The sequence below is a fragment of the Falco biarmicus genome, chromosome 12 (assembly GCF_023638135.1).
Source record: "Falco biarmicus isolate bFalBia1 chromosome 12, bFalBia1.pri, whole genome shotgun sequence".
In the NCBI taxonomy this organism is placed as follows: Eukaryota; Metazoa; Chordata; class Aves; order Falconiformes; family Falconidae; genus Falco; species Falco biarmicus.
Genome location: NC_079299.1, coordinates 24602571 through 24621883, shown reverse-complemented (window position 1 = coordinate 24621883; position 19313 = coordinate 24602571). Strand labels below are relative to the sequence as shown.

At 44.8% G+C, this 19313-nt stretch overlaps 1 protein-coding gene across 3 annotated transcripts in view; it reads right to left on the bottom strand.

The window, feature by feature from the left end:
- Nucleotides 1-11264, bottom strand: part of AHCTF1 (AT-hook containing transcription factor 1) — a 41709-nt gene extending 30445 nt beyond the window's left edge. Inside the window, exons 1-5 of one of the 3 annotated variants that reach the window (XM_056357135.1) lie at nt 11155-11264; nt 6610-6736; nt 5260-5513; nt 920-1100; nt 155-362 (exon numbers count right to left, since the gene is read on the bottom strand). In XM_056357135.1, coding sequence (XP_056213110.1) covers nt 155-362; nt 920-1100; nt 5260-5513; nt 6610-6730 — 764 coding nt within the window. In that variant the 5' untranslated portion in view covers nt 6731-6736; nt 11155-11264. Of the gene's footprint in view, nt 1-154; nt 363-919; nt 1101-5259; nt 5514-6609; nt 6737-10263; nt 10285-11014 lie in introns of those variants that run through there. The other 2 variants (XM_056357134.1, XM_056357136.1) reach the window with 2 other exon arrangements.
- Nucleotides 11265-19313: the final 8049 nt, after the last annotated feature.

The window sequence follows — 19313 nt, the reverse complement described above, 5'->3', positions numbered from 1 at the left end:
TATGACTTGACAGTTATTTCAGAAAAAGATCTCTAAACATTCCAGGATTATACTCAAAAGTATTTCAGTCCCTGAAAAAATTCTCTTTAAATTAACATACGTCCTTAAGCCAAAAATTGAGACCCCTACACGCCAAGTGCTAAGGCCTACTTACTCCCTCTTCAAAGTTTTCATATTCCATAGCGACAGGTAGCCATCAGAAAAACCCACAACGAGCTGATTGCTTCTGCTTATGTAGCACAGGGTTGTTATTGCAGTTCCTGAAGGATTTTGAAATTGAAAACAGAGATGCCTCCCTTCTCTGGTCACAGTTTCTCTTCGTTGTGGAACTTCAGCTGGAATTCTAGTGACAACTTCTAGATCTACACACACAAAACCACACAATAAATCCATGTGTTATTCCACTGAGGTTGCATTTTAAACACTGACATGACAGCATGTACAATCTAATTCTACCATCCTAGGAAAAATACTAATGCAACTTGGTTTTTGCTATTTCTATTTTGTACACATATTCAAGAACCTAAGAACTCTCTGATTGGGTAGGGTATTCTTACTTGTATTTCAAAACCAAGTAAAAGTGTAACCTTCATAGACAAATTTTCTTGGCCTCAGTAAATCAGGAGTAAATAGGGTAAATCTGGCAGTTGCACTGACTCAGATGGTAAAATCATTACAACTCACTGGCAAGAATCCTAGTGTCACAGGGATCTTGGTGGCAGAGGGGCATTTATAACATTAGGGAGTATTAAATCACTCCCATTTTTAATCAGTTCAGGACTGTATGATGTCAAACCGCCACCTGTAACCAGCAGTCATCAATGTCTGCATACTTGTATCTTCAAAGTGCGATGCATATGGTTTATTGAAAAGACAATTTTCTTACGTTTAAATTCAAGTTTTAAAACAGCAAGCTTACCTGATGCTTCTAGCTCATTCTGACTGCAAGATAAATCATCCAAACAAAGGTCAACCAGAAGCAGATGACCAACATCTGTAGCCACTGCTGCCACTCCAAAGAGCCATCGCAGACTTGGATGGAGGTGCTGAGTGCTCACACTGGCTCCTCCATGATTAGTTATGGGTTCTATAGCAGTTACCTACAGGAAAACTACAAGTTAATACTTAAGTGGTTTGACGAGTGAAAGAGAAATCACGCAAAAGTGAAGCCAGAATTAGCCCATCAGAAACAAGTAAGTAAATACAGGATCATAAAACTTAAGAACAAAGCATTGTTTCCAATTGTAACAAGGAGGAAAAAAAAATCCCTGTACAAAATCTGTTACTGCCTTTCATTTACTTTATTTCCTGCAGCTATTTAGCTGAATTAACTTCAACTTAAAAATGGTGCATTCTATTATTGCAGCTTACCAATTTCCATTTCCTACTTAGAAATCATTAACTAAGAAAACATAGAAAATCTGTTATATGCAAGAAACTACATCAATATTTACATCAATAAAAAAAAGTTTTAAATGCACACCAGCACTTTTATGAACGTAAAAAAAATTATAAAAGCCAGCCCAAAACAAGGGCAAAACCCAGCAGCTTGTTGGATAAAAAGCTAACTCCAACAAAGGAAGAAGTGCATACTGCTCTTTAACATGTGAAGCAGTCTGCATGCGACTTTATTACAAGGTGAAGACAGACCTTTCAGCACCGGCCACACATCCCAGGGACAATGCTGACTGCTACAGCACAGACAGAAGCACTTGAAGACTCCTGCATTAAAACCATGCAAAAGAGCATAGGCTGCCTTTTAGCCTTCTTACAAAATGCAACACAATGAACAGGAAGCTTTCCATCAATAACAAAGTTTTACACGTAAATAAACCAGTGAGCATCACAAGGTAGTCCATTTTGTTATTTAGCTGGGCTTTTTTTACTCCCAGAGGTGTCCAAAAAATAACCAAATCCATAAGCCCGGAAGTTTTCTCCTCTGCCATATCAAGCCAGGTTGGATGTGGCTTTGAGCAACCTGGTTTAGTGGAAGGTATCCCTGCCCATGGCAAAGGGGTTGGAACTAGATAATCTTTAAGGTCCCTTCCAACCCAAACCATTCTATGACTATACTGACTGGCAGTCTATTATAGAATTTACCTTTCACCTTGGTCACAAGAATTCTAACCTTAAAAGTGCCTATGATAATTTAGACAACTCTATCATGATTCATATTTCCTATAAATTTCTAATCTTCTCTGCTACTCAAAGGACTATCAAAAGTGTTTTGATTATTCAAATTCTTGCTGCCCCAAGTCTTGATGACCGTTATGAGGAAAGCAGAAATACTGTACATATCTTGCAGCAGAAAACGCCAAAGTTCAAGCGTTGCTGCTAAATTCCTTTTCTTTTAATTTTTTTTCATTGTACAACTGGCTCCAAATTAGTATTTTCCATTTTTGCACGGTCTTCGTAAAATGTTTCCCACTCTTAACACTTCAATTTTCCATGCAGAAGCTCCTGAAAATGTGTATTTTTCCACTGCACTATGCACTGACTTTTCATATTCTCCTAGACTACTGCCAACTCATTCTGGGAATGAACAAAGAAAACTTTTCTCAGCTCACTGAATCTGAATGCTACCCTTCTGCCTCATACAAACCAGGAAAATTTGTGAAAACACCGTTGAATAGTTCTGAAACATACAACCATTATACAGCAATTTAATATAATTAATGTTTTTAACTCAGATTTGCTTTTACTAGAACCCAATTCAAATAATACTCCATTAATGTTTTATGTTTTCTGCTGCATTTCACATGTATACCTAGAGGACAATGAGAGATGCTCCCACAAAAAATAAAAATTATGCCAAAATTCTTTCTAAGCTTCTGAGTTTGGTTTTTTTGACTCATTCTTCTGCTCTCTGAATGACTACACATCTATTACACTAAAAGGCAGTCGCACAGTCACTGTAAATACCCTGTATTAACACACTAATGGCTTGACACCTTGGATGTGAATTACTCTAAGTGAGTGTTAACTTGTACAACTTGTTGTCCACAAAAGATATACTAACACAGAAAATAATCCATAAATTAAGGTGCTTATTAAAGCCCTAAGCCAATAACGACAAAACCTACAGAAAATGATGTTAAGAACAGATTCACATTTTACTTTTAAAACTAATCAGTGTGAAAATCAGAGAAACATTCAGGAAGATTAAAAAACCCCCAAGTTATACACTACATAATATGCAAGTATGAATTACAGAATAAATTCAGAACATATGGTGAGTGGCCAAGTGCAAGCTTTATCTACTTGGTTTTGCTTACCCTTACTCTCCCTCTCAACTCATGAGCAATACCCATGTCCTGTCTATGCTGATCTAACTAATCTGACAGCAAAAAGACAGAAAGCAAAATGAAAGCAACAGGCCAAACATGCTTGTAAGCAAGAGTATTCAGGACATAAGAGTAAAAATTCAGATAAGCTTTGGCTTCATTCCAAAATTCATAACCTTCATCACTCAGCCAAGTTCTCCCCCCCAAGGCTTCCTATTTTCTCTTGAACCTTTTCTTTTTTGTGATATAGAAAAACACCCTAATAACTGATGTTTAAAACTACATTCTATGTCAAAACACTTCTGTAAACACAGATTTGATGTGAAATGACTCTTCTTAACCTTCCTTTTCCTATTCCAGCTTACACAGATTTAATAAATAAAACTTAACAAAGTTACGTTATTTTTCACAAATATAATTTACCCATTGATTATACACTTATATCAGCACACAGCTTGTCTTTCTATCTAAAACTCGTAAGATTTATCAAGATGACAGGTAAACTAAGAGTGGAGCACTAACCTGAATCATTTCTTCAGAAATTACCACAATACAAATGCTTTCTACCAGTAATCCCTCTGTAGCATTTCAAAAACAAAAAGCCACCTGCATTCTACCAAGTCAAACCAAATCCCATTACAGAAAGCTGACTAATAAGTAAGCATTTATTTTTTGCAGATTCTAAGATGATAAAAATACAGTGAATCTTGATGTTCTATTAATTTATGCTGATCCTCACTTACATTAAGATAATGAGACTAGGGGACACTACATCATTTGAGTTTATGGGTTATGGAAGACAGGAAAAATTAGTGACATCATACCAGCATATCCCATCTACACAAACAGAGTATTCAATGAGCAGAGAGATTCAAGGACTGCAGATCGAAAGCCATCCTTTCAACCACCTGTCAGATTAACTTTTTTCCTACCCTAGGTCATGACGAAAATGTGTTCTGCTCAAAAGTCACCTGCTTGCTGTCCTGGTTTCAGCTGGGATGGAGTTAATTATCTTTTAGAAGCTAGTACAGTGCTGTGTTTTGGCTTTGATGTGAGACTTCTAAGTTTCTCAGGACTTGTGAGCAAAAAGGCTGGAGGGGCACAAGGAATTAGGAGAGGGCACAGCCAGGGCAGCTGAGCCAAACTAGCCACAGCAGTATTCCATACCATGGGATGTCAGGCCTGGTATATACACCTGGGGGTTGGCTGGGGAGGGGCAGATCTGCTCAGGGCTGGCTGGGCATCAGCCGCTGGGTGGTGAGCAGTTGCATTGTGCACCACGTATCTTTCTTCCTTTCCCTCTGGATTCTATTCTTTCCCTCCTCCTTTTCATTATAACTGTTATTGTCATAATTATTATTGTTCTTTCATTTTTATTCTATTTCAATTATTAAGTTGTTCTTATCTCAGCTCTTGAGTTTTACATTCCTTTCCAACTCTCCTCCCCATCCCTCTGGGTGAGAGGGGAGTGAGCAAGCGGCTGTGTGGTACTTAGTTACCAGCCAGGGTTAAACCACACCACTTGCTAATCTGAGATTCATGGGAATATGTCCAAGTCATTGACAGCACAACTATAGAAGCTGTAGATATTTTAAAGACAGTATACTGACATAAATCAGCCATTTAGGAAATGTGTGATGTTCCAGACATTTTAAAGAGTGGGGTGTTTTTCACTCTGGCCAAAAAAAATTATTTTTTAATGCCTTTTTGTGGAAGTGGAGAATTACGTAACTATGTATTCTACAATAAAACAACACAACTTGTTTTACTATCAGTAAACTCAAAAGGTAATGGTACCGTTAAGCCCAAGAGCTTACAAGGCTTGGACTGAGTGGACCCTCTGAAGCCACAGGATGTTAATGCAAAACAGGAAAACTACCTCCTACAACAAGATGCTCCAAAGCTTTTCCTGAAACAGGATTATGCGGCACCTAACAATACAAAACCTTCATTCCTCCAATTAAGAGGTACATACCCTTCCTGGAAGAACAACTGCTTTAACCACTCTCGATGTTCCAAGGTCGTACAGACAGAGAACACTTCCCTCTGCTTCTTCCAACCCAACCAGCAGTCCAGTTCTCTTCTGCCAGGAAAACTCCTTTACCGTGCGAACAGTGGGAGGCTGTTCATTTACTCCATTGAAACGATAAGCAGAGAGCCGCTCTCCTGTCACAGAGTTCACTACCTCAAGTTGAGGACCACATGCCAACCACGCCAGGCCATTTCTCCCTGTGAGAGAAAAAGAAAGCTGACCAAAGCGAGTTTTCAACAGAAGACTGAAAACAACTGAACAGTCACTGTTGTTACCCCCTTCCTTCAAGAGAAGTACCTAATAGACAAAGACTGACTTTTAATTCTGGTCTGTTATTTAAAATCACCCACTGAAATCCTTAAACAATACCTCTTAAAAGTAACAACATTCTTATTTTGCAATTTTACTTGTCATTCATGCACTGAAGAATTTCGCTTGTGTGTGATAAAGACTACATATGTTAAGCTAGAGTCTTCATACCCTGGTTCAGCTTGGTATTGACAGAAATCATCAAAATACATACAGGAAACGTTAAGTCTTGCAGCACGCTTCAAGTATAAACCAATTCATTTCTAGTTATTAATTTTACTTTAATTGCCTACTTTGGGCAGGGATTTGGACTTGAACAAGAAATTATCTTGAAACAGGCACTGCATGTGCAAATTTAAACTTTTACATGTGCTGATCACAGAAAGAATTTAACACATTTTATTTCACTGAACTACTTCAAGTTCAAAGGAAGAATTAGCTCAATTACTGCACTTACAGTCAGGCAGATAAATTCTACCTGGTCTTAAGAGAAGCCCAGACAACCAGGAAAGCACCCAGCTCTACTTGCAGATCACCCAGAGAGTCAACTACCTAATCTGCTTAGCCACTTTCAGCAACTCTCACTGGGTACTCATTGGCAGCCTATTAAATACTTTGGAACTATGGCTGCAGTGCTTAACAGTGCTATCCCTCTTCCTTCTGTTTTTATTCAGACTAAGAAATAAGCAGGGGGGGTTGCCTCTGTAACACTGTAGAAGAATTCTTTCTGCACATAACATTATAGTGGTCACAGAGCTTGAGCTGGTACAAGGAAGTACAGCCCAAAACAACACTACTACTTTCTTGAAAGCTGCCTTTTCTTTCTTTAAAAATTGAGGAGGGCTCACTAACGCAGGAAGCTTAAGGAAATTATTTTAATAGCACAAGATTGGTACAGGTTGTTGTACTATGACCCTGTGTTTCAGGTAAGCTCCTGGGAGTAACAACTTTATACCAAGGCCAAATATAAAGGAAAATGCTCACCTCCAGAAAACTTCCCGCACAGCACAGAATCTAGGGTTATCTCATCTTCCCCAAGAGCCTGAACAGTCACCTCTGGAAACTGCAGTAGACTGCTCGTTACTTGAGCCGTTAGGTCTCGCATTCTTCACTGTAAATAAAAAAAGGAAAAAAAAAAAAGGCAAAAAAACTCACATCAACCATAAATATTTTTGAGAGTGACAGAAGTTTCAGCAGTAGACAGTGAAAAAAAAATCTCCTATACATAGCCTGTAGCCCTTTTCCTTTGAAAAACAATGGCACTCAAGACAGTTTTTGATCTCACAGCAGAGCAAAAAGAGAATCCTTTGCTTTTCTGAGGTCACCAACAAAAAGAGACACAGAGGTATCGACAAGATGAATAACAGGAAAAAAAAACCAATACACTGAGTTCAAGTCTACTCACATAAGTTAGTAAGATGTAACTGAGAAAAATCATGTTGAAAAGCTTCTCAGTAAGAGGTATAAGTTTCCATTTGTCCTCTCCCTTATTATTTATTGTCAATTGTCTTCTAGTAGATTTCACACATAGTTTACGTCTTGTTCACTTTTTGCATGTTTATTTTGAGCATTAAGGAATACTAAGTTCTTAACCACCCTCATTCTCCAATTCTTCCAGAAAACGTACTGTTGATATTTTCACAGAAGCAGCAATACAGACTTTCATAGCTCATCAATGAGAAAGCAGTTTTCCATACACTTAGGATGCAAGTATTAGACAGCACTTCAAAACACTGGGGGTTTTTCTGTACTTAAATCCTTACATTCCTTATTCCAGTCCCTTCCTTCCTATTACCCGTTCTTTTCACATCTCTGCAGTATTTTACAAAAACATCTAGACCTCTCAGACAGCTTCCACACTTCTGTAGGTGCTCCACAAAGAGTTCATATTTCACTATGTCAAGATAGATGTTTTTGTGGAAAAACTGAAGAGCCGAAGCGATTTACAAGATTGAAGAGGTGCTGAAAAAAGGTGTTCACACACATGGAAATACAAACTGCTTTAAGTAACTATGTTTTGCAAGCTCTATAGGTTATTGAAAAAGGCTCCAGAAGACGAGATCAAACTACTTCGTTCAAACAGCACTGCTTTCCTCATGGTTTCAAAAGGAAGATACTCTACACAGTTCACTATTCCTGGATGTTACACATGCTGATCAACTCAGGCATCAAACAGAACCCTCACCCTATGCTACAAACCAGTACAGCAGCCACTTAAAAGCACACAGACTACTGCATTAAATGCACCATACAGGTTCTCCTGTAAGTAATGTTGTATCCCAGTTTTGTCCAGCGTGCGCTAATAACCTCTTTTCCTTACAGCACAGGAGGTTACAGCGAGTTTTGAAGACTAGGCTATGGGAGCAACACCTAGTTATTAAAGGGAAATGTTTATACATAAATGCAATCTATATGAATTGTTACTACTGTGGAGACAGATTACGCTGTAAAACCTGGGCACTGGAACTACTACAGTTCAAGTCACAAGCGCTCAATTTGTGAACACGTTCCAGTAGCTTCTGCCAGCATGCAAACGAGCATGTGAAACACAGCAAGTATAAGTCAGGGTCCTGCACTAAGCATAAATCAATGTTTTGAAAAATATGTTGCCGATGCAAAGCCAGAATTGCAGAATGCTGCTGCAGCTGGCCAGGCTGACCACTCTGCCAGTGTTCATGACCAGCACCAATCAAGTTCCAAGTGGGACAAGGTATCTGCAGTAGTTTTGTTGTGTTTGCTTTTTGGTACTTGTCATCATTTCAAAGTGACAGCAGGATGAGGTTTTGCACTGCATCCAAAGGCTCCGGAGTAATAAGCCCCACAAACTGACCAGCATTCTGGCTTAGTTTAACTGCAACGATCTCATGAATATGTTTTATGAGTAACCCATCATACCATCTTCTAATATAGACACATTGGGTCGGTGAACAGCACCTTTCACATGTTTCAGTGCGTGCCGGTTGCCGGGCACCACTGGGAAGTGCCTGGCTTTGTCTTCTCTTCCCCCTCCCTTCAGGTATTTATATGCATTGATGAGATTCCCCCTGAGCCTCCTCTTCTCCAGGCTGAACAGTCCCAGCTCTCGCAGCCCTGCCTCAGAGAACTGGTACACCAGCCCCCTCTAACCACCTTTGTGGCCCTTGGCTACACATTCTTCAGTACCTCCATCTCTCTCTTTTGAGAGCAGGGAGCCTAGACCTGCACAGAACACTCCAGGTGTGGCCTCACCACTGCCATTCAAGGAAGGATCACCTCCCTCCACCTGCTGGCAAGGCTCCTCACACAGCCCACCATACCATCAGCCACCTTCACCACACAGGCACACTGCTGGCTAGCGGTCAACGTGTCCACCAGGATGCCCAGTCTTTTCTGTCCAGCTGCTTTCCGGAAGCTGGGCAGCCCCTGCATATACTGGTGCACAGGGCTGATCCTTCCCAGGTGCAGGACCCATCACTTCCCCTTGCTGAACTGCACAAGGGTCCTGTCAGCCCATTTCTCTAGCCTGTTGAAGACTCTCTGGATGGCAGCATGAGCCACTCTTCCTGCTCCTGCATCATCTGTCAGCTTGCTGAGGGTACACTCTGCCCCATCATCCAGATCATTAATGAAAACACTGAACGATCAACACACACACACCCCCAAAAGCAGCCTATTTTAAAATGTTCAGCTGGTCAATCCGGCTTGAAGGGAGAACACTGTCTATGCCAACAGGAAACTAATCCAGAAAAGTAGATTGTTTTCCAGCAGGTTAGAGAGCTAAACTGGCTTGCAGAGAGAACCAGCAAGCATAAAAGCTGGCACAAGGAAGGAGACAGGACAACGCATTGGGAAGAAGGAGAGGGCACTCGTCTGTCTCCATTTTGTGGCAGCGAGCCGTTACGTTAGCTCATACATGCATGAAACTACACACTCAGTTTGCAAGGAGAGCTAAAAAACCCTTACTTTTACAGTTGTTAACACTTCATTACCAGCATACCACACCGATAGGCCACAAACTCCAAAGACGATCCAAATCACTGGAAATCATCAAGCAGGGTCACCTATAGCTGGCTGCCCAGGAACACATCCAGGCGGCTTTGGAATATCTAAGTCTGGAACGGTCTTTCACACACATAGCAGCCTGATGTGCTGAGCTGCAAAAACATTTGTGACACATGCACCAGGCCCCAGGGTTTTGGTGGCTCTCTCCTACCCATTTAAGTATTCTCTCCACCACGCAAGCAAAACCATACCACACCAGCAAAGGCTCATCACTGTTATTTCTCCAAAACTACACCCGCCAGCTTACTAGGTAGAAAACACAAAATTAATAGAAGTCCGATGAAGTTCATTTCACTGACTCAGAAAAGCAAATCCCAGGCAAATCAATGCAGGAAAACTGCAACTGATGCAGTAAGCAAATGAGGAGCTGTCCTCAGCAGAACAGGGGCCGGCACTGTGTGCCCAAGCGCATGTGACAGCAGACAGCCCAGACCCACACCGCCAGCCCGGCTGCCGGGCCCAAGGCATCACCTGAACCGCCACACACAGCCGGCACCCCCAAAGGCCTTCGGCACCCCCAACGGCATCAAGCCCCTACATTACCCATAATTTGGCCAAACCTGATCAGGAAGCAATTACTAGACCCGAATGACTCACCACGCTGCTTTCTACCGGCAGAAGTTCCAGACCTGGAATCACAGATTATTACGGGAGAAAGCAGGCGCTTTTGTGTAAGTCAGCAACTTTGCTGCCTGCCGCACGCCTCATGCAAAGGGCAAGAGACCCCGCACTAGCTGCGCGGGGGTGCTGCAGCGCTCCGCGCCCCGGCCGCCCCCAGCCCCCCGCCCGCCGCCGCCGGCCCGGGCAACGAGAAACGGCACCGGAGGGGAGGGGAGGGGGGGAGGGGAGGAGGGGGGGGGGGGGGGCACTGTTAGAAAAAAAGGCCAGAGAACCCCGCCAAGCAGGGCCGGCCGGCCGGGAGGGAGCGCTCCCGGCGGCGGCCGCCGCAGCTCCCACGCCCCCCGGCCCTTGACGACCGCCTCCCGGCCGCGGAGCCTCGCACGGCGCCGTCGCCCCCCATGTGCGCTGCCCAGGCCGCGCGGCCGGCCGCCCCGCCGCGGCCGGGCCACGTGTGGCGGGGCACGGCGCCGCAGCCCCGGGGGTCACTTACATAAGGGGCCGGGCGACGCGGCCGGGCCCGCCCAGGGCCCCCGCCGGGCCCGCGCTGCGCCAACGGCGGCGGTGCCGGCCTAGCCGCCTCGGGAGCGCCCGGTGCCTGCCGGCGCGGCGGAGGGCGCCCGGGCGGGCGGGCCGCGATCAGCCGCCGCCGTCGTCTCCGCCGCCTGCCCCCCGCGCCGCCGCCTCCCCGCCGCCCGCCCGTCCCTGCCCCGTTTTCCCCCGTACGTGCCGATGAGGGCGGCGACATCTCCCGCAGCGACTACAGCGGCCTCCGCCTGCCCGCGGCTGCGCTGCCGCCACACGCACTGCTCCCTGCGGCCGGGCCGGGCCGAGCCGAGCCGTTCCCCTCCCCCCACCCGCGGCACCCACCTCGCTCGCTCACCCGCCGTGCGCGGGGGGCGGGGCGGGGCACAGTTCTCGCGAGAGCTGCCGCCGCCACCGCGGGAATTTTCAAATTGGCGGGACAGGGCCGCGGCCGGCGGCTGGCGCTGGACTACGCGTCCCAGCGCGCCGCGCGGCGCCGCCGCCTTCCGGTGCGGGCCGGGCTCGCGCGGTGCACGCCGGGAGCTGTAGTTCCTTGCCGGCGGGGTGCGGGGCCGGCCCCGTTCTGGCTCGGGCCCCAGCGTCCGCGCCGGGTGGCCTGGGATGAGGGTGGCAGCAGAGCCCACGGTGCCCTCCCACCCACGGCAAAACCACCCGGCGTGCAGAACCAGCTCTGGGCCCACCGCACCCGGCCTGCCCCGGGGGAACCAGCGCAGTGGGGAGCGGCCCTCTCAGGCCGGCTCCAGCCCGTGCGGGGTCCCTGTCACCGCGGGAACTGCCTGGCCTCCTTGTGCCAGCGCAGCCTACGCGTGTCCCGCTGATCGCCGGAGCCCCCTGCCCTCCCTGGGGCACATGGGTCTCGAAGGAGCCTGGCCTTCCCCAGGCGTGAGGCCACGCTGGCAGGAGCCACATCCCTCCCCCGGCACCTCACCCCTAGCAAGCTTAGCCTGGAAGCCACCCTCCTCACTAGTCGTCTGCAGGCTTCATTTGTGGCATTTTTCACACCTCGTTACCGACTCTTGCCAGCGCAGCTGTTTCAGGAACAACTAGCGATTTGGCAGTGGCAGTGAAAACACAGAAGATGCAACCGTGTTTGGTGTGAGGTGTCTGTCAAGGCAGTGGTTCTGTATTAACGTCCTTCAGCACTCCAAATGGAGTGTATGCCAGCAGCATTTGATCGTAAAATACACTAAGTGCCAATGAGAAGAGGTCTTTGAACATTCTACAAATGTACATATTTCCAGGCGTGCTTGATTCCTGGTCTCTATTGCAGTTGTTCCTATGTGCTGCAAAGGTCTAAACAGCAAGGACACAGAAACATAGCTAGACTTTAATGAAATAATGCTGGCAACTAAAAATACTTATAATAGGTTAGCTCTAGATGGTAGATAAAATTTCAGACTAAAAATATACCCAGCGTGGCAGCATAAATAAGCATTTCTTTGCCAACAGAGACCATGACTATCACACGCATTCACCACTGAAGAGAGGGCAGCTGAAGGCACTTACCTGTACAAAAACATTCTTTACAACTGTCATGATCATAGTTCTTTGTGTCGATTTGCGAAACTGAGTTGTGACCAACACAAAGGACCTGTCACCATCACCTTGGCAAGGTGCTTACCCTTTCAGGTTTTGCCTCTTGTGGGTAGAACATCAACAACGTTAGGAGAAAGAAGTATCGCTGTGCTTGTGAATCACTGTTCGTTGAAACCTAGTTCATTACTTTTGATGTTCTGGATGTTTCAGTTAGGATGAGATGGTGATAACAGACTGATGTACCTCTTGTGCAACACTTTTTACATACAGAGAACAAGCAAAGTCCCGCTTTCTTGTACAGAGCAAGAATTAGATGACACAAGGTATTTCTACCCCCCTTTCCACCTGACAGTTGCTGCTAGGACCCCAGCTCTTTCTCCAGGTAGCCAAGAACTAAGCATTTTGTTCTTTTTTACCATGTGTATTCAAATGTCCATCAACATGCATAATCAATCTGCATAAGCCTGTTCAGACTATGGTACTCCTTTTATTTCAGCTACCAAAAAAGCTCCATTTCTTTTATACTTACCTTAAATAAAAGAAATCCATTAGCCCAACCTCACCAGAGCATAATGCAGCCACTAACACACTTGAGAGGCAGCCACCTAATTTCTTTTATGTGAGTGTTTTGCTGTTGCCACAAGTTAAGTAAAGCTCACTGAACCTACAGTAGTGCTTGCAGCATAATTTCTTGTCATCCCTCAGTTTAAATTAAGGAACTAAGTCTTCTCTTTTCAACTTCAAAAACAAAAGGAGAGAATTTTGGTCTTTGACATTGTAGCAGAATTTTCACTTTCATGCTGTTTTTTTTTCCAGCCCACATAGTATCCTTCACAAAGATTCATTGCACATTGCATTCAAGATAATTTTCATTACGATTTACAAATTGTCCAGAAAATGCCAGAGCTATTAAGTGTCACTCCATCATTTTAATACCTACCTTTTGTCTCACACTCCCACATTGTATTGTCCTAAAATACCCTACAAACAGTAAGAGTGAAAATCAGAATACAAGCCAGTTTTTGCATTCCAGATCTCTTCAGCACATCCATAATGAATTTAATTGATTTTGGAAGCAAGGCAGCTAAACTTTGAGATGAATGTTTAAACCCACAACACAGTAATACGTGCTCAAACATGTTTACTGAGAAAAAAAATGAACCAGATAATAACACTAAATGATCCCACTTGAGATTCCCGTATACTCTTCTAGAACAATAGCTTCTTGTAAGTAAGGACTAATCTGTTTCCCATCACAGCAAGGACTCCCTGCTAGACTCAGAGTTTCTTTAAGGGCACAAATTTATTCAAAACAAAATTCAGAAGAAAAAACCCATAACAGAAAACATTCTAACTGAACACTCTAGAATATACTCTAACCAAACCACCTAAGGTGCGTGATTCAAAGATGACTAGCAGGCACCCACCCCTTTCTTCACCTCCTCTTTCCCAGGAGAGGAACTGCTGCCATATCCCAAACTTGTCTGATAACTGCTTGCCTCGTGCCCCTCCAGTCCCTCTGGATTTTAAAGGGGTATGCTATCTAGATGCAGTTTTCTTCTTATTTTTTATAGAAAGGCATATATAAAAAGCCAACACAGTTAACATAAAATTAGGGTTACACCATTAGTCACTTAAAGGAGAGAAAGTAAGTGTGAAGTTAAAAATGCAGGTCTAATGCTACCCCTTTTAGTGCATTTATTGTAACACAGTCAAAACACTCTTTGTCTTTAAAACAGACATTTTAAGATATTAATAAACAAATCCGATGTTTCTAAGAAATGGCAGGATCATCAAAGCAGTGACAAAAACATTCAATGTCTCCCAGCACCATTAACAGCATACATTATCTCTAAATTAACCAGCTGTGCCTCTTCAGGTTAAGTCTACTATTCGTCATGTTATTATGCAAATGTTGATCGTGACTCAGTGGCTGCTGCTGCCATTTGAGACCTACTAATTTGTAGCAGGTAAGAGCACTGTCATGGACAAGGAGCCCACCATGCCAGGCAATGAAGTCGCATGGGACAGCCCAGGTCCTCACCTAACGGGGGAGGTTGTGCACACAGTCATGAGGCATCGGTGAGACAGTATTTGCCTGTGCAAAAGGAAGCCTAACCCCTGTCAAGTGTTTCTTTTGAGGAAAAGGGGAATTTTGAAGGTGCATTAGTTTTGCAGCTGTGTGCAGGCAGCTCCTCCCAGACAAGCTGGGCAGCGTGACACCCTCAGGGCTACGTGTGAGAATGTACCAAGCGGGTGATACCAGCAGCTGATGGGTGATGGCAGGGCTGACTCTGTTAGGCGTGAAAGGCTTTCCCTGAGACAGGCAGAGCTGGGGTGGGCTACAGAAGGTCTTGAAAGTGAGGACAAGCGGCTCTCATCTGATGTGACAGAGAGCAGGAAGCTAGGGGAGAAATGCAAAGATAGGCATGGCAGCACCGGGGGACCGACTAGTGTCATACACTTTGCTGAGGCGTTTAGATCGACTATGTGCAGGACAGGGCTGCATTTATTAAGGGCAGGACAAGCACTTTGGCAGAAAGCACAAATGAAAGTAGCAACAACTTGGATGAGAACCTTAGCTGTATGGATGAAGGCAGAAAGGCTTCTGTCAGGAATATTTATAGAACAAACCTTGCGAAGCTCAGACATGGCCTGAATAAGGACTCAGGGAGAGGTCTGGACTGAAGATGTCCCCCCAGTTGTAGACATACATGAACACCGGCCTAAACAGCAACCGAGGAGCAGCATGATGAACTGGTCTGGTTTAGCCAAGCTTGAGCTTGAACTGGCAGTGAGGCTGATTGGAGCAGGCATCAGAGAGGTGGCCAGGGCTGTGTTTGGAAAGAAGGTCTGCGATTCATCTTGCCCAGTTTTAAGTGTTTACAGTGCAGTCATCAGCATCAGAGCCACTAAGCTGGGCTCTCTTCCTAGGTAGGGGAGGGAAACAGGTTTTTGTGCGGTGCTGTTAATCTGACCTGCTTTAGATACCTCCTATAGGATTAGCTGTAAAGGGAGTACAGACGGTGTTGCTGTTGGAAACACCTACACTGTACCCTTTTATTTTTGGTCAGGTTGATCTCACCTTGAGGGACTGATCTGAACAGAGCACTGGATCTTTAAGTTGCTCAGAAGTTGAATTTGTGTTTGCGATTGGGATTACCCAGTGATAAAACCTAGAAGAGAAAAAAAAAAGACAACGACAGAGCTTTACACTGCCCATGCTGGAGTCTGGCACGTGAGATAAAGAGGAACCTCCAAAAACCATGCTGGTTGAGTGAGGAAAGTGAAAAGAGAGGGCAGAGCTGCAAAAGACAGAGGGAATAACCTTTCAGGGAGAGAAGCTCAGTGACTTGTGCCAAGTGCCGATGGAGATGTAGGGGAGAGCTGGAGCTGCCTAAGAGGAGGTCATCCAAGGCTCCCACAAAAGAAATGCTGACTGAATGCGGGGGCAGAGGCTAGGTGAGGGAGAAAGAGCCGCAAGAGAAGGACTCCAGGCTCTCACTGAGCTTACAAAGCAAAGAGAACTGAGTTGCATGTTTGTATGGGGTTTGCATGGCCAGGTTTTGGTAGCGGGGGGCTACAGGGGTGGCTTCTGTGTGAGGCTGCGAGCAGCTCCCCGATGCCTGACAGAGCCAACGCCGGCCGCTCCAAGGGGGACCCGCTGCTGGCCAAGGCCGAGCCCAGCAGTGACGGCGGCAGCGCCTCAGGGATGGCGTTTTAAGAAAGGGAAAAAGTCTCTGTGCAACCGCAGCTGGAGAGAGGAGTGAGGCACTGTGAGTCCTTCCCCTGGGGAGGGAGAAGCGGTGGAAACAACGTGTGAGGGACCGAGCGCAGCCCCATCGCCGTCCCCCTGCGCCATGCTGGGGAGGGGGCAGGGATCTGACTGGCAAGAAATTAAACTGCTTTCCCAAGTCGAGTCTGTGTTGCCCGTGACGGTAACTGGCGAGTGATCTCTCCCTGTCCCTATCTCGGCCCACCGGCCTTTCCTCATGTTTTCTCTCCCCTGCCCAGCTGGGGCGGGCAGTGGCAGAGCGGCTGTGGCAGCACCTGCGTCCAGCCAAGGTCAGCCCACCGCAATGTTGTTTAAAAGAAAGACAGAAGTATAAAAACTAGTTATTGGGGGGTGAGGGGCTGGGGTGGGGGTTGGTTGGTTGTAAACAGTAAGAGGATTAACAGATGCATTCATTGCAATGATAAAGAGTCAGAGAAGGGTGAACAATTAGAGATAAAATGAGAGTGAGGCAGTTAAGGAGATGAGAGTAAGTGGAACCAGGAGCAAGCAGAAGATCGAGGGGACAAAACCAAGGGAGACAGCTCTGCATCTATAGCACCAGCACAGAACTGGAGAGAGATTGCTAGTGGATGGAAACGGATGTGAGACAGTCAGGGGCAGGGGATCCAAAGTCAAAACAGTCAAAGCCTTCCCTACTGAGGTAGACCTTCTCCTCTGGGAGAGCTGGGGGAAGAGCCCCAAAGTGGTTTTTGAATTACAGGGAGCTGGATGTGGGGCTCAGGCTCCCTGCTGGTGTCCTGGAGAGCACAACCTTGCTTCCAAGTCAATACGTCGATATCTAATTACGGATGAGACTCACTAGCACTGTCTGCTGCTGTGTGCCGCCCTGGCACTGTGGTGTGGCTATCGCTCCAGTGTATCCAGCTGGCATCCACTTTTGCCTTTGTGTTGCACTCGAGCAGCTGCAAATCTGCCTCGAAAAGCTAAAATGGAAAGTGATGCATGTTTGATAATATTTTTTTCAAATCATTGTGAAAAGCACAAAGTAGTATCCTTTACAAGCACTTCTTAGCTGGTGCTCACAGTCTGAAATTTTTGGTAAGCTGTACGAAAATTAAGCAAATCCTTAGACGAAGAAAGCCCTCTGTTAAAGTGAAGTTCAGACTGTAAGCATATATCAGGGACTTAAAGGTGAAGCAAAAAAGAAAACATTGTAGTGGTATAATAATTATTTTCAAGCACAGGACGGTTTATAAAAACAGGATGCTCAGAGATGTGCTTATACTTATCCAAATGTATAATTACAAGGATACAAGTTTAAAAACAAGAATTAAATACTGCCTTTCAGTAATTACATGGGAGGAATCTATTTGGAAGACATATGCGATGTCTTTAAAGCCAAATATTAAAAAGCCTCAAACACAACAGACATGAGTTTGGGCTGTTTGAGAGGTTTCATTGTGAATTCTTTCAACTGAGAATTTTTTATTGAGTCTGTTTTGTGGTTTTTAAAAGACTGATCTTAATTAATTTTCTAGATTCATAATGCCTGGTTATGAGATACTGGCAATTAGTTCTATACATTTTTTACTCAAGTATTTTAAAAATATTATCAACCTTTAATTCTATTATATATTTCACTTGGAATAAATATTTCCTATTTTTCCTTTAAAATGGTATTCATTCTGTTGTAGGGCATTACTAATATTACACATTGAAAGCTTTAATTAGTGCTTCTCAATATCAAACCCAATGTAATTAGAAACTTAATGAACCAAAAATAGTATAACAGGATCTTTTCTATTCTCCACTAGAGCGGCAATAATTTAATATAAAGAGAGGCACTCCACAATTTCCCAGAGAAAGAGAAAATTAAATGGTGGTTGGAGCTGGAGTTGCTGGAGAGTCATGCAGCCATTAAAAAAAAAAACCACAAACAAAAAAAAAAAAAGAGGCAAAAAAGTATCCACATTTCAGTTCAAGCAGAAAAAGGGACCTTAGGAGACCCTGGAAACTGCTTTCTTGAGCAGCACATTGTATTGGTCGCATCTCAATTTCATCTGTAGAAAATGTTACAGCTTGATTGTCAGAGCTACTCCCAGCTGCATTTTATGCATTACAAAGTTATATATTACAAAGTTTGGGGTATTTTTTCCTTTTTTCTTTTTTCCCATTGGGGTAATTGTTTGAAACCTAGACATCTTTCTCTTGCTGATTTAAAATGTTACTTTTCTTCCTCTAAATCGAGTTGGGACAGGAAGGTGGGTTTGGGGTCTGATGCTCTGTCACCCCTGCGCTGTGCACGGCAGCTGAGGGGGTACCGTGGGCAGCAGGCGTGGTGGGAGCTGTGGCGCTGAAAAGACCTGTCTTTGCTCTAACACTGTTTGCATACACGTGCCCCTAAATGAACAGCAGAGAAGACAAATGCTGTAAGGTCTGGCCTCAGGGAGGTGGGAAGCTCTGAGTAATATTAGTAGCTTGACTGATGCCATTTAGGCTTTTAGTTTCATAATTTAGGGACACCATTTCATCTACTTAAAATCTACAAATAGCAGTCTTTTAGAAGTGAGGAAATGAGGGATTTCAAATATTTTACACTGCCCACATAAGCAGGTCTTTTCTCCTCAAGCACATGCATTTCTTCACAATGCAATAATCTTCATGTTAACCAAAAATTAATATCGTTCTGTCAATAGCAAGGCTGAGAAGGAATGCAGATGTACCTTCAAGGAGATGATTGCTTCTAGAAACAAACTGGTCATTGTAACAGGGTTTATCTCATCTGACTTCAGCTGTATGAAAGATGAGTATCTAGTTTACGTGTGCCCAAAAGGCTGTTTTTCTTCAGCTATGCTGACTGATCCATAAGCCAGATTTCCCTCACTTACAGCCCTGCAGTGCCCTGGGCCTTACACCCTCCCACCTACAGCACCGCTGCCAACAAATGAGAGTCCTTTGGACTCCTTCTGGAGCTGAGGAAAAGAGTATGCACTTCAGGAGACCTTGTTTGTCCATCACAAGAGAGGCACCGAGGTGGGTCAGCAGGAATGTCCCACTGGGGTGCCTGGGTCTCCCTCTCACATTAGAGGGAACCTAGACAGATTGCAGGGAAGGGTGTTCCACTTTTAGATAGCTCCTGATGGCTGGGAGGAATCACTCTGTTCATCAAGGGTTGAGAAGCTGCTGCTGCTACACCTTGTTTAACGTGTAG